The 25411-nt window shown below is 38.7% G+C and overlaps 2 protein-coding genes across 2 annotated transcripts in view; both read left to right on the top strand.

The window, feature by feature from the left end:
• Positions 1 to 2543: 2543 nt before the first annotated feature.
• Positions 2544 to 11067, top strand: acsl5 (acyl-CoA synthetase long chain family member 5). Its single transcript, XM_053341527.1, has 21 exons — positions 2544 to 2617; positions 3369 to 3537; positions 3664 to 3772; positions 4356 to 4420; positions 4523 to 4624; positions 4738 to 4837; positions 5238 to 5416; positions 5563 to 5595; positions 5686 to 5737; positions 6294 to 6367; positions 6489 to 6566; positions 6687 to 6821; positions 6915 to 7049; positions 7144 to 7239; positions 7638 to 7710; positions 8551 to 8639; positions 8802 to 8918; positions 9731 to 9874; positions 9962 to 10063; positions 10411 to 10482; positions 10902 to 11067. Exons 2-21 carry the CDS (start codon positions 3382 to 3384, stop codon positions 11037 to 11039), a joined length of 2049 nt encoding a protein of 682 aa, XP_053197502.1. The 5' UTR covers positions 2544 to 2617; positions 3369 to 3381; the 3' UTR covers positions 11040 to 11067.
• Positions 11068 to 13344: 2277 nt separating this feature from the next.
• Positions 13345 to 25411, top strand: part of LOC128381501 (ankyrin-3-like) — a 184176-nt gene continuing 172109 nt past the window's right edge. Inside the window, exon 1 of the mRNA XM_053341525.1 lies at positions 13345 to 13578. Within this exon, the coding sequence (XP_053197500.1) occupies positions 13543 to 13578 (36 nt within the window). The 5' untranslated portion in view covers positions 13345 to 13542. The remainder of the gene's footprint in view (positions 13579 to 25411) is intronic.

The following is a 25411-nucleotide window of genomic DNA, read 5'->3' as shown; positions in this document are numbered from 1 at the left end:
GCCTGAAGAATACACCGTCCTCGACATCATTCTCATCTTATTAGTTGCTTCATGTTACTGGGTTTAAATACACAACTTCCCTGGTGATTCTGGGCAGTTGATAAGGGAGGATAAAATGAGTGTATGTGGAGGAGAGTGGGAGGTACAAAAAGGGATTAAGTCCATCATTCTCTCCTCTTTTCTGTCGTGCAGTTTGTTTGTTTTTTGGTGTGTCCCCATGTTTCAATCCAAAATGGATTTGATCATGCATCTGTAATCCATCTAAAAGGACTTTATTTGATTTATTTATTTTTTTTACAAGTATTACTCATAAGGTAGATTATGATTAAATGAGTCACAATGCACTCATTTCCAACAATATAAAGAGTTCTGTGTGGTTTCAAGGCTCACATTTATTACTCCCAGCAAAAAACTGAGTTAACTATCAAAAATAACATTTTTACAACAAGTTCTGCTTTAGATTGTTTTATTGATTTACTTTGAGAACAAAGTAGGAGTGAAGGCTTCAAGCTGATGAAGAGAGGACAGCGGAAAACCTTGGATGTACTAGAGAGGAGTTGTGCATGATTTTATGTTGACCATGTTCGTAATAGATTGATTTGTAATTTGGCAAGATGATCACTGATTAGATATTATCAACCAATATCAGTAAATTCCAAAGTTACCACATCCAGTTATCACTCACGTTCATAAATCTAGTGTCAAAGTTCATCACTATCTGTTTTATCTCTTACAAGGTCACACTTACACTGCATGCAAATACACACAGATGAAGTGAGTGGAAAATGACTACAGGCGAGAATCTGTTAATTTAATTAAAGTGAGATTATTGAAAAAAAAAAAAGTCAATACAGCAAAAACTGTGTTGCAGATCTCCTGAGAGTGTTTTCTTCTGGTGCTAGGCTGCAAAAACATGATGGCACAGGTTGAACCTTGCTCGATGCAGAAAACCTCTCACACCTGTGTGCAGTTTAAGGTGCTAATGACCACAGGTGAGCAGATTGTACATTAGTGGTGTTGCTGGCTTCAGCTGCTTTTCCCCTGGAGATCCCTGCTCAGACTGGTCCCAACAACCTCTGCTAATCCCACCAGGTAACCTCTCAAAGCTTCTCCTAATGAACCTTCATCTCGCTGCCCAGTATGAGATCTAAACATTCACACAAAGCAGCCATGTTAGAAGTTTAGTGTTGTGTAGGTGAATGTATGGAGTGGAGAAATATGTTTGGTAGCATGTATTGATTATACCTGTGGTTCACTTAAAAGTCTAAATGTGTCTTAAGATCATTAGACTTGGAAGAAATAATCATTTTAGAACTTCACAACAATTATTTATTTTACCCTCATGGCCTGTTTTCATTATTTAGGATTTACAAGCCTGAACTATGCAATGTTTAAGAGTAAATCTCCCTCTTGCAAAGAAAATAAAAAAGACATCAATACTCTGGGTGTTTTTCTGTGTTACTACTTTGCCTTACTTGATCTGATATGACATGGACTGTAGTTTATGGTTGCTAATGTCAGCGAACTTAGATATCACTGAGCCAGTTTACTGTCTTTATGAGACTTCTCTACGCTCCTCTGCTGCTTCAAGTTAGCATTCAACTTTATTTTGTCGTTTTTGTGTCCATGGGGGCTGCCATTTGGCAAATTTAGGAAAACATAGGTTGGTGTCTGGAATCTATTTACTATAAAGTGTAAATTAACCATAATCTGCACATAAAAACTACACCCTTAAGCAAAAAAAATCTCCATGGCATGGATGCTACTTTTTTATGCTAACAATCCCACAATGCAATGCACATATTAGATTGAATGGATGAGGGAGTGATTTTTTTTAAACCTGATCAAGGTCTCATTTAATCATGTGATCTAATGTAAGGTACAACTTCACCTTATCTCACTTGATTGAGCATTAGCATCAAGTAATGCACACACAGAGAGGCTGATTACACCCTACTGCACCTAATTTTCTTGATAATGGTTGGTTTTGACAGAGGGACTTGGAGTTTTCTTGACTTAAACGGTGTAGATGAGCTTTCAACTAGATTGAATTCAAAGTAAATATTTGTACCATTTGATGAATCTAGTCTTACTTGCACTTCTAAAAGGGGATACAAGAAAAAGGGATGAACTGACTGACCTGATGGTTCTTTAACCTGTGCATAAATGTTTAAGTCTGTTTCAGTTTTTAAAATGTAAGCACATACATAAATATTTACCTTCTTGAACTGCAGCATCTTTACCTTGCTCGGTCTCAAGTATTTCTTTCTAGACTGCAACCAGACCTTTTTATTAGTTGGTAGAGCAGATTGTTTTAAATATCTTTGTTTTTAAAGAAGCATAAAGCATTGCATAATACACTCTTGTAATATTATAGTATGTGACTCAGGTTCAGTGTTGATGCCTGTGCTCATGGGGTTTATCAGTGGAAGTGATAGTGGCCAAGGTTCAAAGGTTTCTTTTCAACTCTGCCAGGCTGTTTTTTTTCTTTTTAATGAGTTGTCATTCTTCATGTGTCACCCTTCAGAGCAGAGGAAGAGGATCTGCTGTGCACACACGCCACACACCTGCCTGTCAACTGGGAGCAGGGTGGATCACCTGAGAGGACCGACGCCAGGTAGGTCGCCAATGTAACATTCGCTGTGGCATTGGTCATTTTTAATCAATTTGGTATGCAGTAAGTGTTCTGTTCATTCATTCTTACTATTATTGGATTTAGCAGATGAGTGTTGTACAGCAGCTAAAATACTGATATTGTTTTTAAATTAGTTGTGTTTTTATAATCCCAGATGCATGCAGATGTTTCACTGTAAAAAGCAGAAACCTTTTCTTAGTAGTTTTTTAATTAATTGATTTTACTTGAAACCCTAATTGCCACACGACTGCTATAAAACAAGCTTGAACTCTAAATAACCCTCTCAGAAAATAATTGACATTGCCCCCTGTGGCAATTATGACTCTGAACCCAATGTGTACCAAAGGTCAAGAAAACTTTCATGCATACAAGAGGTGAAACATCTCCCTTGATGTCTTTATCTCATTCAACATCCGTTCAACAGTTGTTCCAATGATAGCCCATGTATGTAAATACTCAAATATTTTACTAAGCCTCCTATCACTGTTATATTCTGAGCTTTTAATGGCCAGGACTCTTATCTTAAGTGATTAGGAATAGTGGTTGTGTAAGAAATGTTGACTTTGACCGCAGTATTCGGGGACGATCTCAAGAGCGGAGTAAGGAGCTCAGAATTGCGTAATAGGACCGTCTTGAAAATGGCATAATTTGACTGAACTTTATGTTACCAGTGAACCATGTCAAAGAGAATTGGCTAAATAATAATATACACTTATGTTTTTCTGCCCCAGCACACACCTTGCACCATGGAATTCCTTTTCCAGTTGCTCTTCTCCCCTCTCCCGACCCCGGCCATCATCTCCCTGTTTGCCCTGGCAGCTGCGACCCTGTTTTACCTCAACTCACGGCCCAGTCCCCTTAGGACCCCCACTGACCTCAACAGCCAAACTACAGGCATCAAGGTAAAGGGTGCAAAATTTGTTATTTTAATATCCAGAAGCATGCGTGTGTTGGGGACTGAGCATCCTCATGTTGTGGTAATAATAAGACTGCTGTTCATTCTGAGTGCTTCTGCTTGACTTCCTTAGGATGGAGCAAGGAAAGCTGCATTTCTTGATAACAACAACCTGGTGTCTTATTACCATGACAACGCACAGACCATCTATGAAGTTTTCCAAAGGGGTCTGAAAGTTTCAGGTAGTACAAACTTTCTTTACCTTTTCTAATTTAATGGCACTCACAAATTGGGCCTTGATGCTATCAGCTTTCTATTGGCGATTGCTATGTTAGCAATCTATTAAACTTGTCCTTCGTCTTGAAATGAATGGCTATGGTAGAAAGGATAGAAATATGTATGATGCCGTTTATGAAGGTTTTACCCTGCATTTGGTCATATTGAAGGCTACTTTTGAATAGTATATTCATCATGTAAAGGCTTAAACTCAAAGTATTTTAAAATGTGCTTTCCACTCTTATATAATCTGATATAAATTTTTTTTATTCCACTTTTATATAACATTTTAGATGAAAGGAATGGTTGCCTGTATGGTAGATCCAGCTGTGAGTTGGACAAGAACACGGAGATCTATATGCTAAAAATTAAGCAACAATCAGTAGATGCTTAGCATAGCACAGAGACTTAAAATGGGGGGGGGGGGGGGCTAGCCCTTTGTATAAAACACACCTTGTAGTACCTCCTAAAACTTAATTTGAAACAAACAAAATAACAACTAATAATACATGTCAGCTGATGTTGGGGCCCCATTTCCATTATTTGCAGGTAACGGACCATGCTTGGGCTACAGAAAACCAGGAAAGCCGTACCAGTGGCTGAAGTACAGACAGGTAAAACAACCTGCAACACACCCATCAGCACTCTTCAGCATGGTGGAGATAAACAGTTGTTCATTGCAGCTGACCTTTCCTCTACTTCCTCTTTTTATGAAGGTGTCTGACAGAGCGGAGCACCTGGGGTCAGGGCTCCTCCATAAGGGTTTGAAGCCACAGCAGGACACTTTTATTGGCATCTTTGCTCAGAATAGACCCGAGGTAAGAGAAGGGATAACTGAGTGAAGTATTTGTTTTTGCAGTTGTAAAAAGAGCATTTTTCACCCTGACTGACTATAACGTTGCCGTCTCACTGTTTCACGGGTCATTCGCAGTGGATTATTGGTGAACTGGCATGTTACACCTACTCCATGGTAGCAGTTCCCCTGTACGACACCCTGGGTCCTGAGGCTCTTGTGTTCATTATTGACCAAGGTAATTGGAGCCTCTCTGCTCTTAATGATGCTAATAACAGGGTCAAGTCTGAGTCCAGTAACTCCTCCAGTCCCCGTAGGGATCTGTGTCGAGTGTGCTCTAATCTCTCCTCACTTATTTATCACACCACTCCCTCAATCTGTGCTTCATTTTGCTTTTGATTATCTGATCACATCTGGGCAATTTATCAGAAGACAAAGAACATGCCTATTAAGAGTATGACTACTGTTTTAAATGCTACTGCTTGTCTTGCCTTTTTATAAAACTTGGCGTCTTACTGCCTGAAACTATAATGCCAACAAATATAACTTGCAATGTTATTTAGTGCATTTGCTTGACTCATAATATCAGCAGTAAGTGTGTCAATTTTACTGGTAATTCAGCTTAAATGTTCTTTCAGCGGAGATCTCCACTGTGCTTTGTGACAATCAAAGCAAAGTAGAAACACTGCTGCAGAACTGTGAGAAAGGCCAGACTCCGGTCCTCAAAACTATCGTCGTCATGGACCCTTTCAACTCTGAGTTGGTCGAGCGAGGAACAAAGTGTGGCGTGGACATTGTGTCCTTACAGGATGTGGAGGTAATGCATGCTAAACAGTGTCACAGGGAGTCACTGCTTGTGTTTTTTATAATGGCTTCACTGTTTTTGAGCTGTACTTTCCACTAATGCTATTTAGTAGAAGCACAAACATTATTGAAAACATGTTCCATCTTTCTGCTCTTCAGGCTCTGGGGAAAAGTAACCATCAAAAGCCACTTGTAAGTTTGAAAGTGATTACATAAATATATTAGAAACAAAGGTTGAGATTCAGAAAATTGCATGTTTTGAAACTATTCTGTTGTCAACAGCCACCGAAGCCTGAGGACCTCAGTATTATTTGCTTCACCAGTGGCACGACAGGTAATCATTTTGCACTCTGGGCATTTTAAGTCATCTGTAGGGTATGATTCAGCAATTCTAAAAAGTTCAACATCAAAAGTAATGTAAAATCATATGCAGCCATAATGTTTGAGATTATACGGCAGCCATGCAAGGCTTGGGATAGCAATGTGGGTTGGTCAGTCTGACTGTACAAAATTTCATAGCAAACTATTTTAAAAGTGGAGATTTTTTTTTAGACAATGTCCTCGTCAGAATGAATTGTAGTAATAACATTGTTGATCCCCTGACTTTTCATTTAGAGATGTCTGTATTTTATATATACTGCTAAACAGCAAATGTTAGAATGCTAACTAAGATGTTTATATCTTAACCATTGTATTTCTTAACACTCATTGTTGGCATGCTGCTATTAACATTAACCTAAATAACTGCTTTGCCCAATTACATTCTCAACCTGCTGAACAAAAAAATCTAACATGGCATTCAGTTTTGATGTTTGTCTGGTCATTTGCTGAAGTGAGATTTTATCCGATGTCTTTAAAGGTGAAATATATTGTATCACTGTCTCTCTCAGGAAACCCTAAGGGAGCGATGCTGACCCATGAGAATGTTGTCTCTGATGCTGCAGGTGTAATCAAAACCTTTGAGGTCTGTATAAGAACTGTGAATCATTGTGCTGTTAAATGTTTGGTTTGAGGATATTTTGCATGCATTTTTTTTTTTTTTGTAAATGGCTCTATTGCTAACTTTATCTCTGTGCATCCCACAGTCGGCAGTTGTTCCAAATACTCAGGATATCAGCATTTCATTCCTGCCTTTAGCGCACATGTTTGAGAGAGTTGTACAGGTAAGGTCCACACTCCATTAACAACTTGATCAAAGATGTTGACAATGGTTGTATTCTTAAAGCAGTGTTTTTGTTTTTTTCCTTTAATTTATGAATGCCTTCTCTAAATGTTTCTTGTAGATCGTGATGTATGGTGCTGGTGCTAAGGTAGGGTTCTTCCAGGGGGACATCAGACTTCTGCCAGATGACATGAAAACCCTTCAGCCCACCATTTTCCCTGTGGTGCCTCGACTTCTCAACCGCGTCTATGACAAAGTTAGTGATTCATACCAGTTGTCATCATCCATCTTCATTCCAGTCTTTTACTTTGAGAGCTCTAATATTTGAGGGTGAAAAATATAATTCTAGGTTCAGAGTGGAGCCCAATCAGCTTTCAAGAAATGGCTGCTGAACTTCGCTGTGGAGAGGAAATACGCAGAAGTGAAGGAGGGCATCATCAGGAACAACAGCATATGGGACAAGCTGATCTTCCACAAAGTCCAGGTACTGATCCTTTTCAAACTAGATAATAGGATAATATTATGGGGAGAAAGGAAACTCACTAATTGATGCATGCTGAACCTTTTTTTAAATCCAGGAGTCTTTGGGAGGACGTGTGCGGGTCATGGTGACCGGAGCAGCGCCCATTTCTCCCTCTGTTCTCAACTTCCTCAGAGCTTCCCTGGGTTGCCAGGTAATGCGAACCTACTACGAGATGTGTCAGTTATGTTTATTTCACCTTCAGTCCCACTGCAAGGGATATTTTAAAAGGCTCAGTTTAAAACCTACTACTACTCAGGTCACCAAATGCAGTATTTTTTTGGCCTCTAATTACCCTTCTCTGTAAACGGAGTGTGTTCAAAGAGAAGCTGGTGTTGACCCAGTTTCTAAATCTGTATTTCTCTTTGAACTTTGGTAAAAAGTAACCTTTTTTTGGAAGTACAACAAAACTACACCAATACAGTGATGCACATGTTTGTGGTCAGTAGGGATTGTGTAACAGTATCCAGCTGGTATTGGTTGCTTGATGTTGTCATGATAACCTGGTCACACTGCTCTTGCAATCCTCTGACTTTTGATTGGTCCCCTTAGATCTTTGAAGCATATGGTCAGACAGAGTGCACAGCCGGTTGTACCTTCACCTTGCCAGGAGATGCCACCTCAGGTATGTAGCTAAGAGGTGGCCTGATTTTCAACCTCAACTGTGACACATTTGCTGCTTCCAATGTCGACATGGGCTTATTCCACGTGACTTTTGAAGTTGTTGGCATGTTTTTAAAGACAAAAAGAAAAAGAAAATGCTGACAATACCTTTTTTTTTTTTTTTTTTGAAGTGGCTAAAATCAATTTCTACCAGACTCCCCCGGCTTTATAGCAAATATCAGCTCATAAACAGTCGGCTGCAATTTTACCCTTATGGTTGACTCTCAGGGCTCTGTGTTTTTATAGCCAGCTTTTTTCTTAAAGGAGAAAATGCTCTGAAAAGCCACTGTCAGCACCAAATAGCAAAGAGACAGCTGTAGACTAGCTGGTTAACATAGTGGAGCATTTAGCAACTGATGAGCCAGATATTTCTCTCAGGAGTTGGTAAAGCAGAGTAGAAAACTGACCTAATGGAGATTCAATAATTGTACTCACATTTACCAGATGGATAGAAAAATTACTCCAAATGAAAGATGGTGCTAATTTAAACATTAGAAGTTACAGAGCAACTAACAAATTCAACATATCAACTTTTTAAATGGTGAGCATAAGTTACACTCATATGCCTTAATTCCAACGCCCCCAAGTGGACGAAAAACCACTTGATGCAAGTTTTAAAATGAGGTACAAAATTGCTCTGCAAGTCCAAACAACCCTGTGCACATGATGTGTTCATATCTTTTTACTGCTTTTGTACTTATTATTTTATTGGCGCTCTTCTATTTTTACTGTCCACTTTGCTGCTGTAATAATGCAAATTTCCCCATCATGTGACTAATAAAAAATTTTTATCTCATCTTAGGACATGTCGGCGTGCCTCTGCCTTGTAACGTTGTGAAGTTAGTGGATGTTGAGGAAATGAACTATTTTGCATCAAATGGTGAAGGAGAGGTACGTCTGTGGAAGGTCAATGGTTGGGATGGGCGGGGTGACAATAATTGAATAACTACTAGGTCATAAATCACACGCTTTTAAGCAAAACCTGTATTTCATGTTGAGAAAATTTGAGTCCACTGGTCTTAGTCTGTATGTGTTCTTTCTGGTCTCTCCCAGGTCTGTATCAAAGGTAGAAATGTGTTCAAAGGGTACTTGAAAGACCCTGCGAAGACTGCAGAGGCCTTGGATAAAGACGGTTGGCTCCACACTGGGGACATTGGAAAATGGCTGCCGGTAAGAACCAAATCCCAGATAACAGGAAAATGCCAGTGTAATTTTTCCCTCCAGTAAATGACTTGTTCAAAGCTTATCACAGACAAAGTACAACCACAGACTGTGCTGTACCATGTGCAGTGTTTGTTGATGTAGCCCCCCAAGTCAAATGGAAAGACTGTAAAGTATTTGAAACAGCTTAATTGTGTCGTTGTGGAGAATTTCTGGTTGCTCTGGAAGGCATCTTGTTTATGCAGTTTGACAGGACCTGCAGGACCTGAGAGGACTGCAGTTTAAAAAGAATAGTTTGAAATATGCTTATCTTCCTTTTGCTTGCCAAAGGTAAGATAAAAAGATTGATACCACTCTCCTAAACATGAGGGGTATCATTTTTATCTATCATACTCTCTCTACAATGAAAGTGAACAAGGTTGAAACTATTGCTAAAGGGAAATACTCTCTTGCGAATTTATCATTTTATAGATAAAGCTTGACACTCTTTCTTAGATTAGAAGATTTACCCCACTACAGCCTTGAAATGCCAGGAGATTGTTAGTTTAGCATAAAGACTGAGAACAGGGGAGGAAAAGGCCAGCCTAGCTCTGAAATCTGACTACCAGCACCTTTTTTAAACTAACAAGTTTTCTCTTGTTTCCACTCTTCCAACCTTTTTTCTTTTTTGAGCTATATCTAGAGCAAGGTAGTCAAATGATATGTGGAAAATAATGAAAAATATTTTTAGAGATGCCGTGTCTCATAATGGGTTTTGGACTTAGACATTTTCATTCTAGTAACATTCACAAGTTATTTCCCCCAATCTGTCTGGTCAATAGAGTGGAGTCCTGAAGATTATTGATCGGAAGAAGAATATCTTCAAGCTGGCTCAAGGAGAATACATTGCACCAGAGAAGATTGAGAATGTCTACGTCCGAAGTGGACCTGTTGCCCAAGTATTTGTGCATGGAGACAGTCTACAGGTAAATCCAGCATCACTAGCATGTGTTTTTATATACTGTATACACACTGATGCCTCAGATAATCACTACTCTGCTCTGTGTCTGTAGTCCTGCCTGGTTGCAATTGTAGTCCCTGACCCTGAGGTCCTGCCAGGTCTTGCCAAGAGTCTGGGCTGCCAAGGCTCCATTGAGGATCTCTGCAAAAATATGGTAATGCTTCTGTCAGATTCACTCTTAAACATGTGTCTGTGTAGGAGGATATTTCTTCAGTTATACAAAACAAACAAATATCAGGCAGATACTTGGCGATCTTGTGTTATTATAATACAATGAGTGTGTCTTTAAGCTTTAAGAAAACACCTGTAATATCTGCAGTAAATCTGATCATTAACACTAACGGGAGCCAGTTGGAATAGTCGTGCATACTTGCTATAAAACCCATAAGGCAGGATATCTGCAAATAAAGTTAACAGGTAGAGCAGAGCAGTGTTAAGCCTTTTTGTAGTTAAATATTATTTTTTGTTGGAATGCTTCTAACAGGAAATTTTTGTTTGCAGGCAATTAAGAAAGCCATTCTTTCCGACATGACCAAACTGGGCAAAGAAACAGGACTTAAGTCTTTTGAGCAGGTAACCACTTCACATGAATTCCCCAAATCAAATGACTACTGTATGTGTAATAAATATGCCATTATCAGGGGTAACTTGAGGTTATTTGTAATTGCTCTGCCCTCCAGTCATTTTCTGTGAAGAAATTAATCAAATCAACAAATTAATAGTTCAACTCTACATAATTCTGCAGGAATCTGCTTGTTCAGACCTCATAAAATTGGCTCAGTCCACCCTCTAGTGGTTAAAATGAGCAGTTACACTAATGAGGACATAACTATTTTCACAAGTTTAAACCCAGTGCAACATTTGCTTTCAAATGAAACTGCAGGTCCCTTTTCGATAAGAAAAAAAAGTTTGTTTTTCCTTTGGAACTTTTATCTTGGACATCCGAATGTAACCCTGTTCACCTTTTCCCTCCTCCTTCCTATCTAATCCAGGTGAAAGAGATACACCTCCACCCAGAGCAGTTCACCATTGAGAACGGTCTGCTTACTCCCACACTCAAAGCCAAGCGGGCTGAGCTCAAAACTCTTTTCCAGCCACAAATTGACAACCTTTATGCCAAAATCCAATAAATGGAGTGAACCTTCACCACAAACACACCTACTTTTGGTCATGTTTTTTCTTTTTTTTCCGGGTGGGGGTGGGGGGGGGCAAAACAGTCATTCTAGAGGTCTGAGTCACCTGAGACAAAGACGTTCTGTTAAACTAATTTTCCTGCAGAACAAATAATGCAGTGCAGTCTGGGGGTTAGCTGGACAGACTCATTGGCTACAACGGAGTGAATCATCCTTTTAACAGATGCAGGATTTGAGGAACATAAAGTCGGCTTTGCACATGCTTAGAATGCACTTTATCCATGTGTTTTGTATTGAAATGTTCATTATCTTGGGACTAGTTATTTCACGGTGTCAGAAACATTGGAAAAACCTTTCAAGAGGACATTAAAATGCTCAACTTACATTTATGTTAATCAGTCATATTGGCTACAAATGATAAATGTCAACTACTGCTGTAATTTTGTTTTATTTAACCAACAAATTTTAATGCAGGTGTCAATTCCATAAACTTGCACTTATACAGGTATGAAAACTAGGTACAAACACTACTACATGTTTCTACTTCTGACAAACATCCACATGGTAGGAAAAGGCTTTTTACTGAACATCTTTTGGAAACCTGTCTGGAAACTGGTCTAAATCAGTGTGACAAGTCAGTTCACTCAAGTTCAACTCATAACTGCCCTCATGTGTTACAGTACAAACATTGCAGGTACTCATGCTTTATATCACTGCAGTGATAAACTTTTAATGTATCAGCACAGTAAGGACTTGGTGGAAAAACACAAGTTTAATGTTTCACTAAAGTGCAACATTGTAAATTATTTACCTATAAAACACTCATGGCTTGTTGTTTTAACTCAATAATGGGTCCATAAACCTTCAAGGGAGTCTCCTGTCCTTCTGCCACTCCTTACTGCTATGGATTTTAATTACAAGGTTCCCAGTAAGCCAGTAGGGAAAATTAATGAATATAAAAAAATCAGTATTCTTTGTTCCTACACAAATATTATGAAATGCAGCATTGTGTGATTAGTATCTATCTAATTCTAGTTCTGCTTTTGAAACATGACTAAAACTATTACCTGCTTTAGAAGAGCGAATCGTGACCATGGTGTACGCTAGGCAGATTGTTTTTAAAAAGTGACTTTGGCTGGCTTTCAGCTTTTCAAACTATTTTTTTTTTACTGTCAGTATAAATATGACAATGGTATTCTCATAAAGCCATTTGACTCTTAGTAGGCCATTTGACCTCTGCAGGTCAGCTGAACATGCAAACATGTTTGTTTTTTTTTTTTAACTCTTGAACAGTTTCCAATTATAAAGTCATCATGAATAAGCATATTTATCTACTACAGCCTATTTCGAGGAAATCAAACCCCACTAATTAGTCAATTTCTTGAACTGATTCCTCATTTAGACTATAAAATGTTTACCGTTTCTTAAAGCCAAAGATGCATCCTCCTCAGCCTCCTTATCTAAACCTGAGATAAGTGATTTAAAAGAAGTCTTTGGGCAGAATGGGGGAAACACTACTGAGCATTTTCACTGTGCCCCATAACACAAGACTGGAAGTGAGAAGTTTTTTTCAGCATATGCGCCATCTGAACAACTCCATCTCTTATAAAACATCCATAAATATGATACTTGACATTGAGGTGAAAGGACTTTTAGTGTTTTATTTATGTCAAAATGTAAATAGCTTTTTGGTGTTTCTCTGCTATGGGTTTATGATAAAAATATATAAATTCAATAATATAATAAAACATTAACAAGTATAAGGGGAGAACTATAGTTAAGGTCTTTTCTTACCTTCACTGCAACATGTATTTGTTTAAAAAAATCTCAGTTGGGCATGGTTGTCACATTCATGAACATTCAATATGAAACTGAACAGTGACCACCAACCCCTCGATGGGGACGGTTATCATGAGTGCCTAAGATGTATTTGACAATCTTTTGACAAGAATAAACTGAGCAAGCTCACTCCATTTCTACCTCATACTTATGGCCTTCATTAAATTAAAGTAAATAGTGTGACTACCAACCCTCCCTTACACAGACCATAAGCGTTTAGAAAAGAAGACTGATTAAGCTAAATAAATATAGACATCTGGCCTGAGTGCATATGTCAACAAGATGATCCTGCAGAAATATTGGTATAGGCTAATATGCTACTTATTTTAATCTCCTGTCATTCATATTATGCAGTACAATATTTTGTCCAATGCTGCCACCTAGTGTTGTGTTTCCTTATTGGTTTCACTGTGAGTGAGTCCCTGCGGGCTGCAGCTGGATACCACACCGCTCCACCGAGTTTCCACCGGGACGACCCGACACTTTCACCGCTGTCTCCGGGCTTTACTTTGGGGTACCTGAAGGCATTGAGTCCTTTCAGCTAGTCAGACAGGAGCTGTAAGCAAATGTCACCTGCTCGTATGTGTTTTTATAGCGACTATTTTAGAGTCCTGTGAACAAGCTTACCTGTGAGCGCGGAGCAGCTGCACACTTCTTCAACATGGCTTCTTCCGCCACAGGTGACCACGAAGACCAGGTAAGCGCACTTTCCAGCTTTCTTTCTTTTTTCTTTAAAAACAAAAAAAAAAACTTCTTGCTGGTAAGAAATGACAGTATTTGCAGCTTAAGAGGGCTTGCTTCTTGGTTGCTTGTTCTGTTGCTTGAAAATACAAACTCAGAGGGTTTCCTCCAAAAAAAAAAAAAAAAAAAAAAAAAGTTCCTGACAGTTTAAAGTTTCATTTTGCTATGTTGGAAAAAATGGGAGAAATAGTCCCTGGAAAAGTATACACGTTACATCACAAGTCCAGTTATTTGAAATGCAAATAGTGTCAAAAGGCATGCCCTTGTATTCTGTTTAATATTAACGTTTAGGCAACAAATTCAAACTCGCTTTATCGGTATGAATGTCACAATAACAATATTGTCAAAGTATGCAAAAAGAGTCAATGAAACAACAACATTAAGCCTTAATTATGTGTAATATATCTATGTATCTATGTAGTATAGCATGCATGGCAAGTTTGTACGTCACTCACTGTCCCTAAGGCTGTGGCATTGATATCTTTCCCCCAAAATATGCTCTTTCTCCTTCTGCAAGGAGTATTTTTATATTATTTTGAGAGGCCGTTAAGCCCTTTGAAATCTAAAATTGCAGATCCTTATCCTTATTATTTTATTTAATGTTTTACACTACATTCCTATCACAGATCAGCCATGCATGTCAAGGGTAGCCTTTCACTTTCCTTTACGGAGGTTGTTGTTATGACACCATGAGCTTAGACTGTCAGTCAATCGCAGGTGTGTCGCGAATTACTGTAATGTGATCCAGTGTTGATAGTTAGTTGGTTGTATAGTGGTGGAATATGTGCTCAAATCCTAATACCTATATAGCAATGTCAAAATACTTCATGACAAGTAATAGTCCTGCATGGAAAGTCCTACTTAAGTAAAAGTACTGTACATGAGTCCCAGCAGTAAAATGTGCTTAAAGTATAAAAGTAAAAGTACTAGGGGTGTAAAGATTCTCCAAGCCAAACTTCATGTCATACCTTGTTTCTTTTTATTTGGGGGGAGGGGGGTGGTGTCCTTTGCTCAGGTGTTTCCAGGTGTTTCTATGTGTTATATTGGCTGTCTTTCAGTCTGACAGATCACGTGACTTCTTGTTTGTCTGTTGGATCATTTCTGTCTACCAGTTTGTTGGTTTCTCTCTGCTACACCATCTTAACTTCTTTCTTTATCTTTTTCTGATTGCCTTTCCTCCCAAAACTTGAATTATTATCCACAATATTTGTTTATTTTTGCAATAATTGTTTCAAATGAATTCGCCACATCAGCAGCACACTAAGTTTTGGCTAATCATCACACTTTCTTGCATAACACACTGCAGTTACCTACATTAAATGGCTGACACGTCGTTCTGTGTATTTATATCTTGTGTTTTATTAAAATCAGGGTGGAAGCGTTGTAATTTGCATGATTTTCTAAATGAATAAATTGAACTTTGAACCATCTCAGCCTTCAGATAATATAGACAAGATATTGACTTTGAGGTTTGGTTCAATAAAAGACTGTTCACATAAACTATAATTAAGTTAATTGTAGCAGCTGGAATACATTAACTTGATAGACCGCACTGTTTTTACAATACAAGGCAGTAAAGTTGATGTCTTTAATTACAAGTTAAACATTTGCAAGGTTGTATTTGTTTTAGTTGCTTGTTTTGTTAGGTGTGTTAATGTAATAAACACTTGACACAGATAATTAGTGAACAAATTGAGACAGAGATTATGTGGCGTGGAATGATTTAATATAGAAAATGCAGTTTTACGTGTCGTTCTTTCTTATAATATTTGACCTGAAACATGATTGGTAGGGGGGGGGGGGGGGGTACAGAACCAGAGGAATTGCTTGAATATGTAGAGAAACAGGAAAAGCTGGAATAGGCAGACACTTTTCTGTCACCTGAATGTATCTGTCCTTTCAAAAAATATTAAGTGTGTATGACCTTCGCAGTTGGTTTGGCATTACTCCCAGTTGTTCTTTGACCTGCAGTATACAGAAATTTTACTTTAAAAAAGGATGTATTTCTTCATTTCTTTAAACCATATGGTCTGTCTTCGCCTGTTGATCTATCAGCCTGTTGGTGTGCCGCTCTGTCTGCGATTCCTTTCATCCGCCTATTAATGGTTGACCACAGATTTCAATGGAAAATGGAAGGCCAGTCTAGTTTCTCTGTAGTTGTAGTAATAACTGCCTGTTGTCAAGACAGTGTGCAGGAGGTTTATTGCGGCTGAGCAAACACAGTGAAACTCCACCTATGTCCTGCTCAAAAGCAAATGGACAAAAAGGTGATTGTGTATGTACTACAAGGTGGTCTGACGGGAAGTAAAGGAGCATAATCCACACTTTTGGAAAAAATAGTGATATGCATTTCCTTTTTTAAGTACAGTACAATTGCTAGGTAACTGTTAACTGTAGTGTATGCACATATGATATGCAAATTTGGAGTTGCATGAGGTTAATGTTAGTCAGTGGAGCGGCCCTCAGAAACAGCTTTTTTGTTCTTCTAAATGCTGAGCTGAGAAAATTTACACATAGCATTGTATTTATAGTACAAATCTATAACCACATCAGCAGGAAATTGGCAAAATAGAATGTGAATTAATGCATGTTTCCATCCACAAAGAGTTGGTTCATCAAGATAAATAGCTGGTGGAGCTAATTTTTTGCAGAGGAAAAGGGTTCAGCAAGTTGACCTAATTAAATGGGCACCAATCAAACCTCAAATAGTAAAAACCACTGCAGAAAACATGATGGAAATATGTTGTTGCACCATACATATCCCTCCCATTGACAGGTGTTAACTCAAAAATGAGCCATACTTTCAAAAACGTGTAAAACCTGTGGTAATAAGTTGGCCAAAAAGGTCTAACACAGAATTGGGTGATAATTTATAGCTTATGCTTTATTATAAACAGTCAAACCAAATGGCGTCAATTTTTATCTGGGAGGAAAATAATTACATGGTTGACAGGAAGACAACAGGAGGGATATCTTTTCAGTCAATGTTTAATTCACATGCTTCATTTACGTCACGTTTGTTTGATAAAAGTCCGATTTTATCAATATGCCAACATCTCCATCTCAACCAAACATAAAAAACTTTACTGATATGGTAGAATCTCATCTTGTGGCTCACTGAAAGCAGTTGGCGAAACCATCTCACCTCAAGGTCCATTAGTAGCTATTCAGCAGCTTTCACTCGTATCACACAGTCTCCTTCAGCAGGCGAAGTGTTCCCAGTTATAGCAGCTTGAATTTCCATTTCTCTGGGGATTTAAGGGTTTTTTTCCTGTCCATGTTATTACCAGAAAAGCTGAGATTAAAAGTCTGCAGGACAACCTTTTTCTGCTGAGGAAGATGGTGTGATATGAGTGAAAGCTCCAGAACAGCTACCAGTGGACCTTGTGGTGGGATTGTTTTGAATCATGCAGAAATTGTAAACCAATTCTGTCAAAACAATAATTCTAATATTAAACTTTATGAGATTATTCATCATTTTATTCATTGGTGTGTTTCAATGTATTTTAACTTTGCAGCTGAGTTTAGCAATAAACCGATGCATGCATATAGTAAAATTTGGAACATAACAACTACAAAAGGTCATGAGAACAAAGCCTACTCAGCTCATTCACTAGTTTTTTGTATTAATTTATACTGCATGAGCTTTTCCTTCTATTGTAATGAGAAAGTCTAGTTGAGCTGACTCAGATTGTTGCATGGGGGTTGCAGTGAGCTTACTGATTCACTCACACTGGCTGTCAGTGCCGGGTATTGTAATGGAATGAGTAAACATGACCTCAGTTGTGGTGAGGTAATGTCAAGTCACTGACTTATTAGTGTTTGTCAGTGGAGAATATGACTTGTTAGCAGATTTAGTTTAATCACATGCTGAATATCTTGAGCCACAAATAAACATGACATTGTAGTAACAGATATGTGGAGGTCAGTGACATTTACATATATTTACACTCCAGTGAATGTGTAAGTGTATGTTTGCATTTGTGGATGTATGTGAGTGTCTTCAGTGCCAACTATTTTGTGGAAACCCATGTCTGTTGGTGTGTGTGTGTGTGTGTGTGTGTGTGTGTGTGTGTGTGTGTGTGTGTGTGTGTGTGTGTGTGTGTGTGTGTGTGTGTGTGTGCAGGTCTGTGACTAGCTGCGCCAGATACAAAGTAGTTCATGGTAGGACAGAAATGAAGGACTCAGAGATAGAGGGAAAGATGACAGTATATGAAGTCTTTGGGGGATTTTTAATGAGGATTTGAGGCTTTTTTTTAAGACGCTTAACAGTTGGATTGTGTTTGTCCTTATTTATTTAAGGGCCGAACAGAGGGTATGTGCTAGTAACATGGGAAAAAGGGGGTACTGTTCTTGTTCCTAATTTTATTTCCAATTTAACACTTCTAATTGCTTTTAAATGTCTTTTTATTTTGCCTTTTTATGTTTATGTAAAGCGCTTTGAATTGCCATGTTGTTGATATGTGCTATACAATTTGCCTTGCCTTGTTGAGGGGTGCAAAATATGTGAAAAGTTGTAGACTGACCAGTCTGACAACTGACACTGTGTCTGAAAAGTAACTTCCCAGAAAAGGAGGTATAAAATCTGCAGCCCTTATTTTACTAGACACACACAGAGCTGTATAAAGGCCAGGTTGTAAAAGTCAATGACAGCGATGGACAATGCAAGAAAGAGAAATGCACATTAAAAGATGCATTATAAAGTGACCCACCAACTTTCTGCTCAGCACCACAACAACACACAAAAGAGTGTTTTTCACAACATTAATTTCCCGTATCCTGCTCATGTTTTCCTCACTTATAATGGACTAACACCAGCTCCAGTCCAGCGTGAAGTGATTGAAACAGTTAGTTATACTTACTAAGTAGGCTGTTATGTTATTTTTAAACCTCATACAGAAATGTTCTAGTCAAAAGAATTGGCTTTCAAAGCTCTCTGCGGTTAGAGCTGACATAGCCGCATTTTATGCAAATCAGTAAATTGTGGCTGGGCTTGTTTACATCTGTCGTCTTAGTGCTGTAAATATTTTAAAAAACCCAGAGGCGACGCACAGTTTTGCACCCTTGATGATACTGATCCCCATTGAAGTGCAGGTGAAGCTACAAGTAGATCAACAGACGTGGTTTGGATATGACGTGTCGATTTACAGTTCTAGTGAAAAGTTTGGACACACCTTCCCATTCACTTGATAGAGAAAGTGTGTCTAATGTTTTATTGCTGTAGATAGTGAAAAGCTATTGTGACACTGTGACAATAAGCATAGCAATAAATGTGCACGTTTTAGTTGATCAGTTTCAACTAATGTGTAATATTTTCCAAAAGAAATATTTCAATAGTATGAAAAATTGTGCTGAAGCAACTTTTCAGGGGGAAACCCATTTCTTTAAGATGATTTTGAGGAGATTCTGGTTTCTATATGATTCTTGGTTTAGAATAAATGTTATAATACTGTAGATGGAAATTACACTGTGCGTCAGCAGAACCATGACTGACTAAAAATCTTACTACTGTCACTGTCTGAACATCTGCATACTGGAAGAATGGAGGACTGAATGAGTACTAGCGAGTAGGCAGTGGCGACTGAGTTGATTACACACACACACACACACTCACGACTCATGATGGTGGCACTGACTGACACTATGGTGTCATTTGGGGGGATGGGGTGTGTGTGCTTGTGCTTGTGTTATATCTTTCTGAATGGGTCAATGTGTGTCAGCTCCACACGTGCATTGACCTTCCCAATAATGGGTTCCTTGATGCCTTGGTTGCCATCCTGGAACTTGATTGGTTGTGAATGTGAGGTGTGACGGTACCATTGTACGTACCATAAATAGTAAAGAGACGGAAATGAATCGAGTGATATTGTGTAGGCGAGCATTCATGTAGAGACGGAAAGAAAAAAAATTGAAGCTGCACTGCACATTGGTGTCTCCAGCACAAGTTGAACATTCATCAAGTACAATCTGCTCAATATCCACTGATCACTGCAATTCCATTAAAATTAATTGATCTGGTTTGAAATGTTACCGCTATAAGTAGGGCCCTATGATTTCCGCGATCACGGAATTGCGGATGGAATTGCGGAATTGGACGATTAAAACAGAATTTAGTTTTAACGCGGAATATCGCAGAATTTGACATAAAATGCTGTTTTTGTGTGGAAGAGGAACGTATGTCTGGAGAAAACCTCACGGAGGGAAGCAAATCTGGGTGGCACAACAGGCCCCCTCCACAGACTGAGCCCATCCCCCTTCAAAACAATGTAAGTATGGCGAAGCGGCTGGACACGGCGTTGTCTTTGTCGGTGAAAAAACTTCGAAAACTCGAGACTAACCCCTCAGTACAGAGCCGAGCAGTTCCTGAAGGACTTCTATGTGTCAGGTGAACTGTTGTTTTTGTTAGTAAAATCAGAGTAAAAGGTAAAAAAAACAGGATTCACTAAAATTAAAACGGAAAAAACAGAATTTGGGAAAAAATAAAACAGATTTTATAGGGCCCTATATAAGTGATGCTGTGACCAAGCTTTTTGTCCTCCCTTCCTTTCCTCTACTTGGAGTGGGTGTCACTTATCTAAGGCTTACTCACTGCCTGAGGAGAGATATCCAAGTAGGCCTGCCCCTCTCAGTCTCCTTCCTCTTCCTCTTTCTCACCCCTTCTCTCTACTACTCACTCTTCACTCTTTCTCCCCTTTTTTCTGTTGTGTTGCTTTATTTCTGCCTCTGAATAATATCATTTGCGTCTTGAATGATTCAGGTGTGTCCTTGTGGTGTATGTGACAGTTATTTGTTGTGTAATCAGATGTGAAAAACATGAAGATATGCCAGCACACTAAGTATTCCCAGCTCATATGAACCACAGACACACCTATTAATCTCTGAGATGTCATTACAGCTGGAAATCAAGGCCCCAAATGCAACCAAAGCTATTAAATAAATCGATGCTACTAAGCCACAAGGATGCATATTACATTTTATCTAATAGTTGTGGAAGTGGACAAAAACATTGAGCCACTGCAGGCTTAAAAAACCCCCCACCAGACTCCTCTTCAGTCTTGCAACTTTCCGGATAGATGACTTTGTGAGAAATAAAGTGTGTGTGATTGCATGCGTGTATAAATCAAAGTGGGGGGTTGGGAAAGTTACTTGTTGGTAAGAAAGCGAGTCAGGATCCAGCTCCTGTCGCTGTGCAGCTCACTGGAGTTGGCGATGAGACCATTTTAGGCGTGGAACCGTGTCCTTTTTGCTGCCATTAGCATTGTGTGAGTGCGCTGGGCCCGAGACAAAGACAGATTGTAAATCAAGGGAGGATGGAAAGTCTGTCTCTTTGTGACTGGTGTTTGTGTGTCTGCTTTTTCTCAATAGTCGTGTGTGTGTGTGCACGACTGAGGGATTCCTTCTCTTCTGTAAATGAGCCTCCTTTACTGTACGAATGTCCGATGACCTTTTCATGTGACGGTTAATTTGCTATCATATGGGTTCATGCGGAAAAATCCAGTCTGACTGGTTGGTTAAAATGGAAAGAACTTTATGCCTTAGCTGAAAATATTCATCATTTTTTTCTTTATTTATGCTGATTTTCATCCCCATTTCTTCTCAAGTTTGAATGTTCAACAAGCCTCTTTTACTTTACGAATGTCCAATGACCTTTTCAATCTGATGGTTATTATGGGTTCATGCAGAAAAATCCAGTCCGACCGGTTGGTTAAAATGGAAAGAACTCTTTGCTTTGCTGAAAATATTCATAATTTTTCTTTATTTTTGCTGATTTTTGTCACCATTTCCTCTCAAATTTGAATGTTCAACGAGCCTCTTCCACTTTACGAATGTCCAACAATATTTCCAGGTCATGGTTAATTTGCTGTCATATGGGTTCATGTAGAAAAATCCAGTCTGACCGGTTGGTTAAAATGCAGACTTCTACTCCTCTTGCTGATTTTTGTCCTAATTTCCTCTCAAATTTGAGTGTTCAAATCCTGTACTCACCGCAGTCCTTATCACGGCAACTGTACAAACCCATGAGTGGAACCACCAGCTGCTTCCTTTACCAAAGGACCTTTTTGGACCCATTGTTAATGATGTAGCTTTGATAAAGTAGCTCTGGCATCTATTGTGTACATTTGGCAGTTTATGTTGGTATCATTTTGTAATTGATGATAAGGGAGAAGCTTCACTTACTGTAGAATCATAAGACTGTTTAGTTATTAGATGTATATACAATCCGCCAACAAGGACGAGAACCTTTGATGACTTTCCTTGGGCCGACAAACCCAACAATTTGTTTAAGAGCTGGTGGTGGGAATATAACCCCCGGGAAGAACTTTACCCCCTTCTTTATGTTCCCGCCAAAGATGAAAGCGTTTTAATAGCTAAACTGTAAACCTGGTATGTGTTACCTGTGTCGGTTATCTGTGTCACTCCTGGAAAGTATGTCTATGAGATTATGAGATGTCTCTTTTTGTGTGAGATAAACTCGATTATGACAGGATGGCCGCTCCTTTCCAAATCCCCCGATCACTTCACACAGCAGAATTGTCACAGTCATGGCGTCGTCATGGAGAAATCACGACCACTTTTATGGTTGTTACCATGGGGATTCATCTATTGCCACAGCACTGCCTTGACAACCAAAATATGAATTCAGACTAATTTCCTCTTGGCTGGTCATTATCAAGATTCAATCCAATGATATAATTAATATGCAGAAACTGTCACTGATAGTTTTTTGCAAGGGATACACAGTTCTTCACTTTGCACAGACACCAAAACAAAAGAGGCCTTTAACGTGACAAATGAGAAGAGGAAAAGATTGCAGGTGTGATTTCTCTTGGCGTCGTTTGCATAAAAACGCAGATCTTATCAGGTGGTGGTTGTGGTTGGATCGACATTCCTCAAGTTAGGAAAACAAATAGCTGAAAGAGAAAAAAAAAAGCAGTTGTGACATTGCTGCTTTTCATTTGTTAATTTGCATAAAGTGCTTGAAATCTAATTTGTTGTGTTATTTGCACATTGCCACATTAAAACAAAACATACTGTATATTGAATGCACTCTGGACTGCTTCAATACTTGCATTGAGTAAGTTTACTGTGTTAGTTAGTGTTACTTTGTCTTTGGATTTCACAATCTTCATTTATAATCCACAGCTGCATGCAACAAGTTCACACCTGTGCTTGTGGTGTTTATTAGAAGTAGATGTGGCAGGAACCATAAATCAAGTCTGCTACCAATACAGTGATTACTGGAAGGCATTGGACATCATAGATTGGGGATTTACAAGATATGTGCACAGTGTACTTGTATCTAAAGGTAGATTTTTTAAAAACCCTCCATTGCATTGCAGCCAAAGGCCCATTAGCTCACATCAGCATACATGTCACTACAAAGCCATGGTTAGTTACGGCTCTCTCTTCCACTTTTTCTCACAGAAACGCTCGCACATAACTCTCAGGCTTCAGTGCAGAACCACACCTGACATGTCTGCAGGCTTACACACACACACACACAAGCTACTCTCTTAATATTTGAGGACAACATTGAGTACGTGTCTGCTGATAGCTGAAGCTCAAGTTTGACTCTAGTTGAGTTTGATCTCTGCTGACACACCATAGACACAGACAGATTCACACATATAGAGAAACTGTCATAATCCATTAGAGCAACTCAAACTTCTCATCGCTCACATGGAAAGAAAACACAGATAGTCCATCTTCCAACTGTTTATTGGGTGACAGATGTTACTTGAAATTCTCCCCAGCAATAAAATGTATAGGTGAAACCCACATATTTGGTATTTCCCTCAGCATGGAAGCAGGCACGGTTCAACATTATTGCTTGGTTTCACATTCCTCTGAATGTTGTCGTATCATGTCCGTGCATGTGAAACCAGCATGGTTAGAAATCTAAATGGTGAACAAATTCACAGTGGGTCCTTTGATTTGTGACAAGTGGCATTGCTTTAGGGAGGCTTTCAGCGAGAGCCACACATTATAAGAGACAGAGCTTTGGAAACAGAGGAGGAACTGTGTCTCGTAGTAAGAATAAAAAACCCCATAAACCCTGCCCATGTTTCTGGCACAGATTATTCCCTTTATCTTCTATCAGAGTTTGCCTTTTACAAGGAATTGTGTGTAAGGTGGTGATAACACCCACTCAGACAAGCACACACAAGCCTTATTAGTTGCACATGAAAATTTAACAACCCATGACAAATCCGTTACATTTTTAAAAATATTACGCAACCTTTTTTACTGTAACATGATGCAATAGTGCCACAAACTTGAAGACTTGGCACTAGTTAAACCAACATGGGTGGAAATGAATGTGTGATTGTAAACTCATAAATTCAAACTGGATGAATGGATGACTGTTCTTCCATGTCCAGCACATTTTATACAAATCTGCATATAATGTGAATCATGTGGCTCACATATATTATTATATATTTATTTACATTTTAGTAGCTTTTAGATTTTTGAGCAAAGTGTTTAATGTTGAGCAGCAGAATAAAGCTGCGTGTTCACAAAATGAGATGAAAAAGAAATTGAAGCAGTTTTAATAGCGTGCATATCTTTGTCTTAGGCAAGTTGATATCTTTTATGCAATATTTAGGTGTTTTGGCATTTAAATAAACTTACTTCTTGTAGTCGAGTGACAGAAAATTGATCACGATAGCAATTAATTGCTTTGAGTCTGTTATAAGAAACCTTAATTGTGAATATTTTCTGGTTTCTTTAGTCCTCTATGATAGTAAAATAGAAAACATGATAAAATAAAATAATGACTAGTTGCAACTAAATCTGGGCAATATACTGATATCATATCAATATTGTGATATGAGACTAGATATTGTCTTTGATTTTGGATATTATGACATCATGATAAGGCATAGGCGTTGTCTTTTCCTGGTTTTTAAGGCTGCATTACAGGAAAATTATGTAATTTTCTGAATTCAGATCTTCTGTTATCACTGTTTTATCATTTACCTTTAACCCACTTAGTCATTCTATTCACATTACTGATGATTATTTGTCTAAAATATCTCACTGTGTATTTTGTGACAGCACCAGTAGGCGTCCCTACAATAGTGTTGCAATATCAATATCGAGGTATTTGGTTATTGTGATACTTGATTTTGTCCGTGAGGCTCAGGTTGCTGCTGCAGGTCAGTAGAAAAGAGGGATCACACCTGGCTGATCCCAGCAGTATTTATCAGCTCTGATTAAGCTGGGCTCCTCCTCTTCCTCTTCCTGCTCCTCCTCCTCGTCAGACAGCTCCGCCTCTAGACCTGCTCTCTTCACAACTGTCCATATCACCCTAGAGTCAAAGTCCACTTACTAGCTTTTTCCCTCGCTTTCTACTACATCTCTGTAGTCCTTCTCCTTGAATAGAGGTTGATCGGTTGTCATGGAGACGTGGAGGCTATGTGATGACATTTCAATTTCTCTTGTCTGCTGAAGAGGAAAAAAGTCAATTCAGCTTTGTTTTTTATAAGATTAAGACTAAGCTTTCACACTCACTACTAAAAATAAAATATATCAAAAAATTCAGTATGTGCATAAAAAATAAATGTATTAAAAAATCAATGTTAATATTCTGGAAAATCTCCAGGCACTCATGAATTGACCATGTGTCTCCCCACCACAAGAGTTAAAGCCACTTACTCTGTTTACTTACATCTGCCAGGACACAGAAAACCACACACACGCCCACACACACACACGCCCACACACACACACACACACAAACCAGTCGTCTGTGAAAAGCTCTTGAGGTCAAAGTTCGCACGGCT

This window comes from Scomber japonicus, chromosome 20, assembly GCF_027409825.1.
Source record: "Scomber japonicus isolate fScoJap1 chromosome 20, fScoJap1.pri, whole genome shotgun sequence".
NCBI classification, from domain to species: Eukaryota; Metazoa; Chordata; class Actinopteri; order Scombriformes; family Scombridae; genus Scomber; species Scomber japonicus.
The sequence above is the reverse complement of the archived record's forward strand: the minus strand, read 5'-3'. Positions and strand labels throughout refer to the sequence as shown.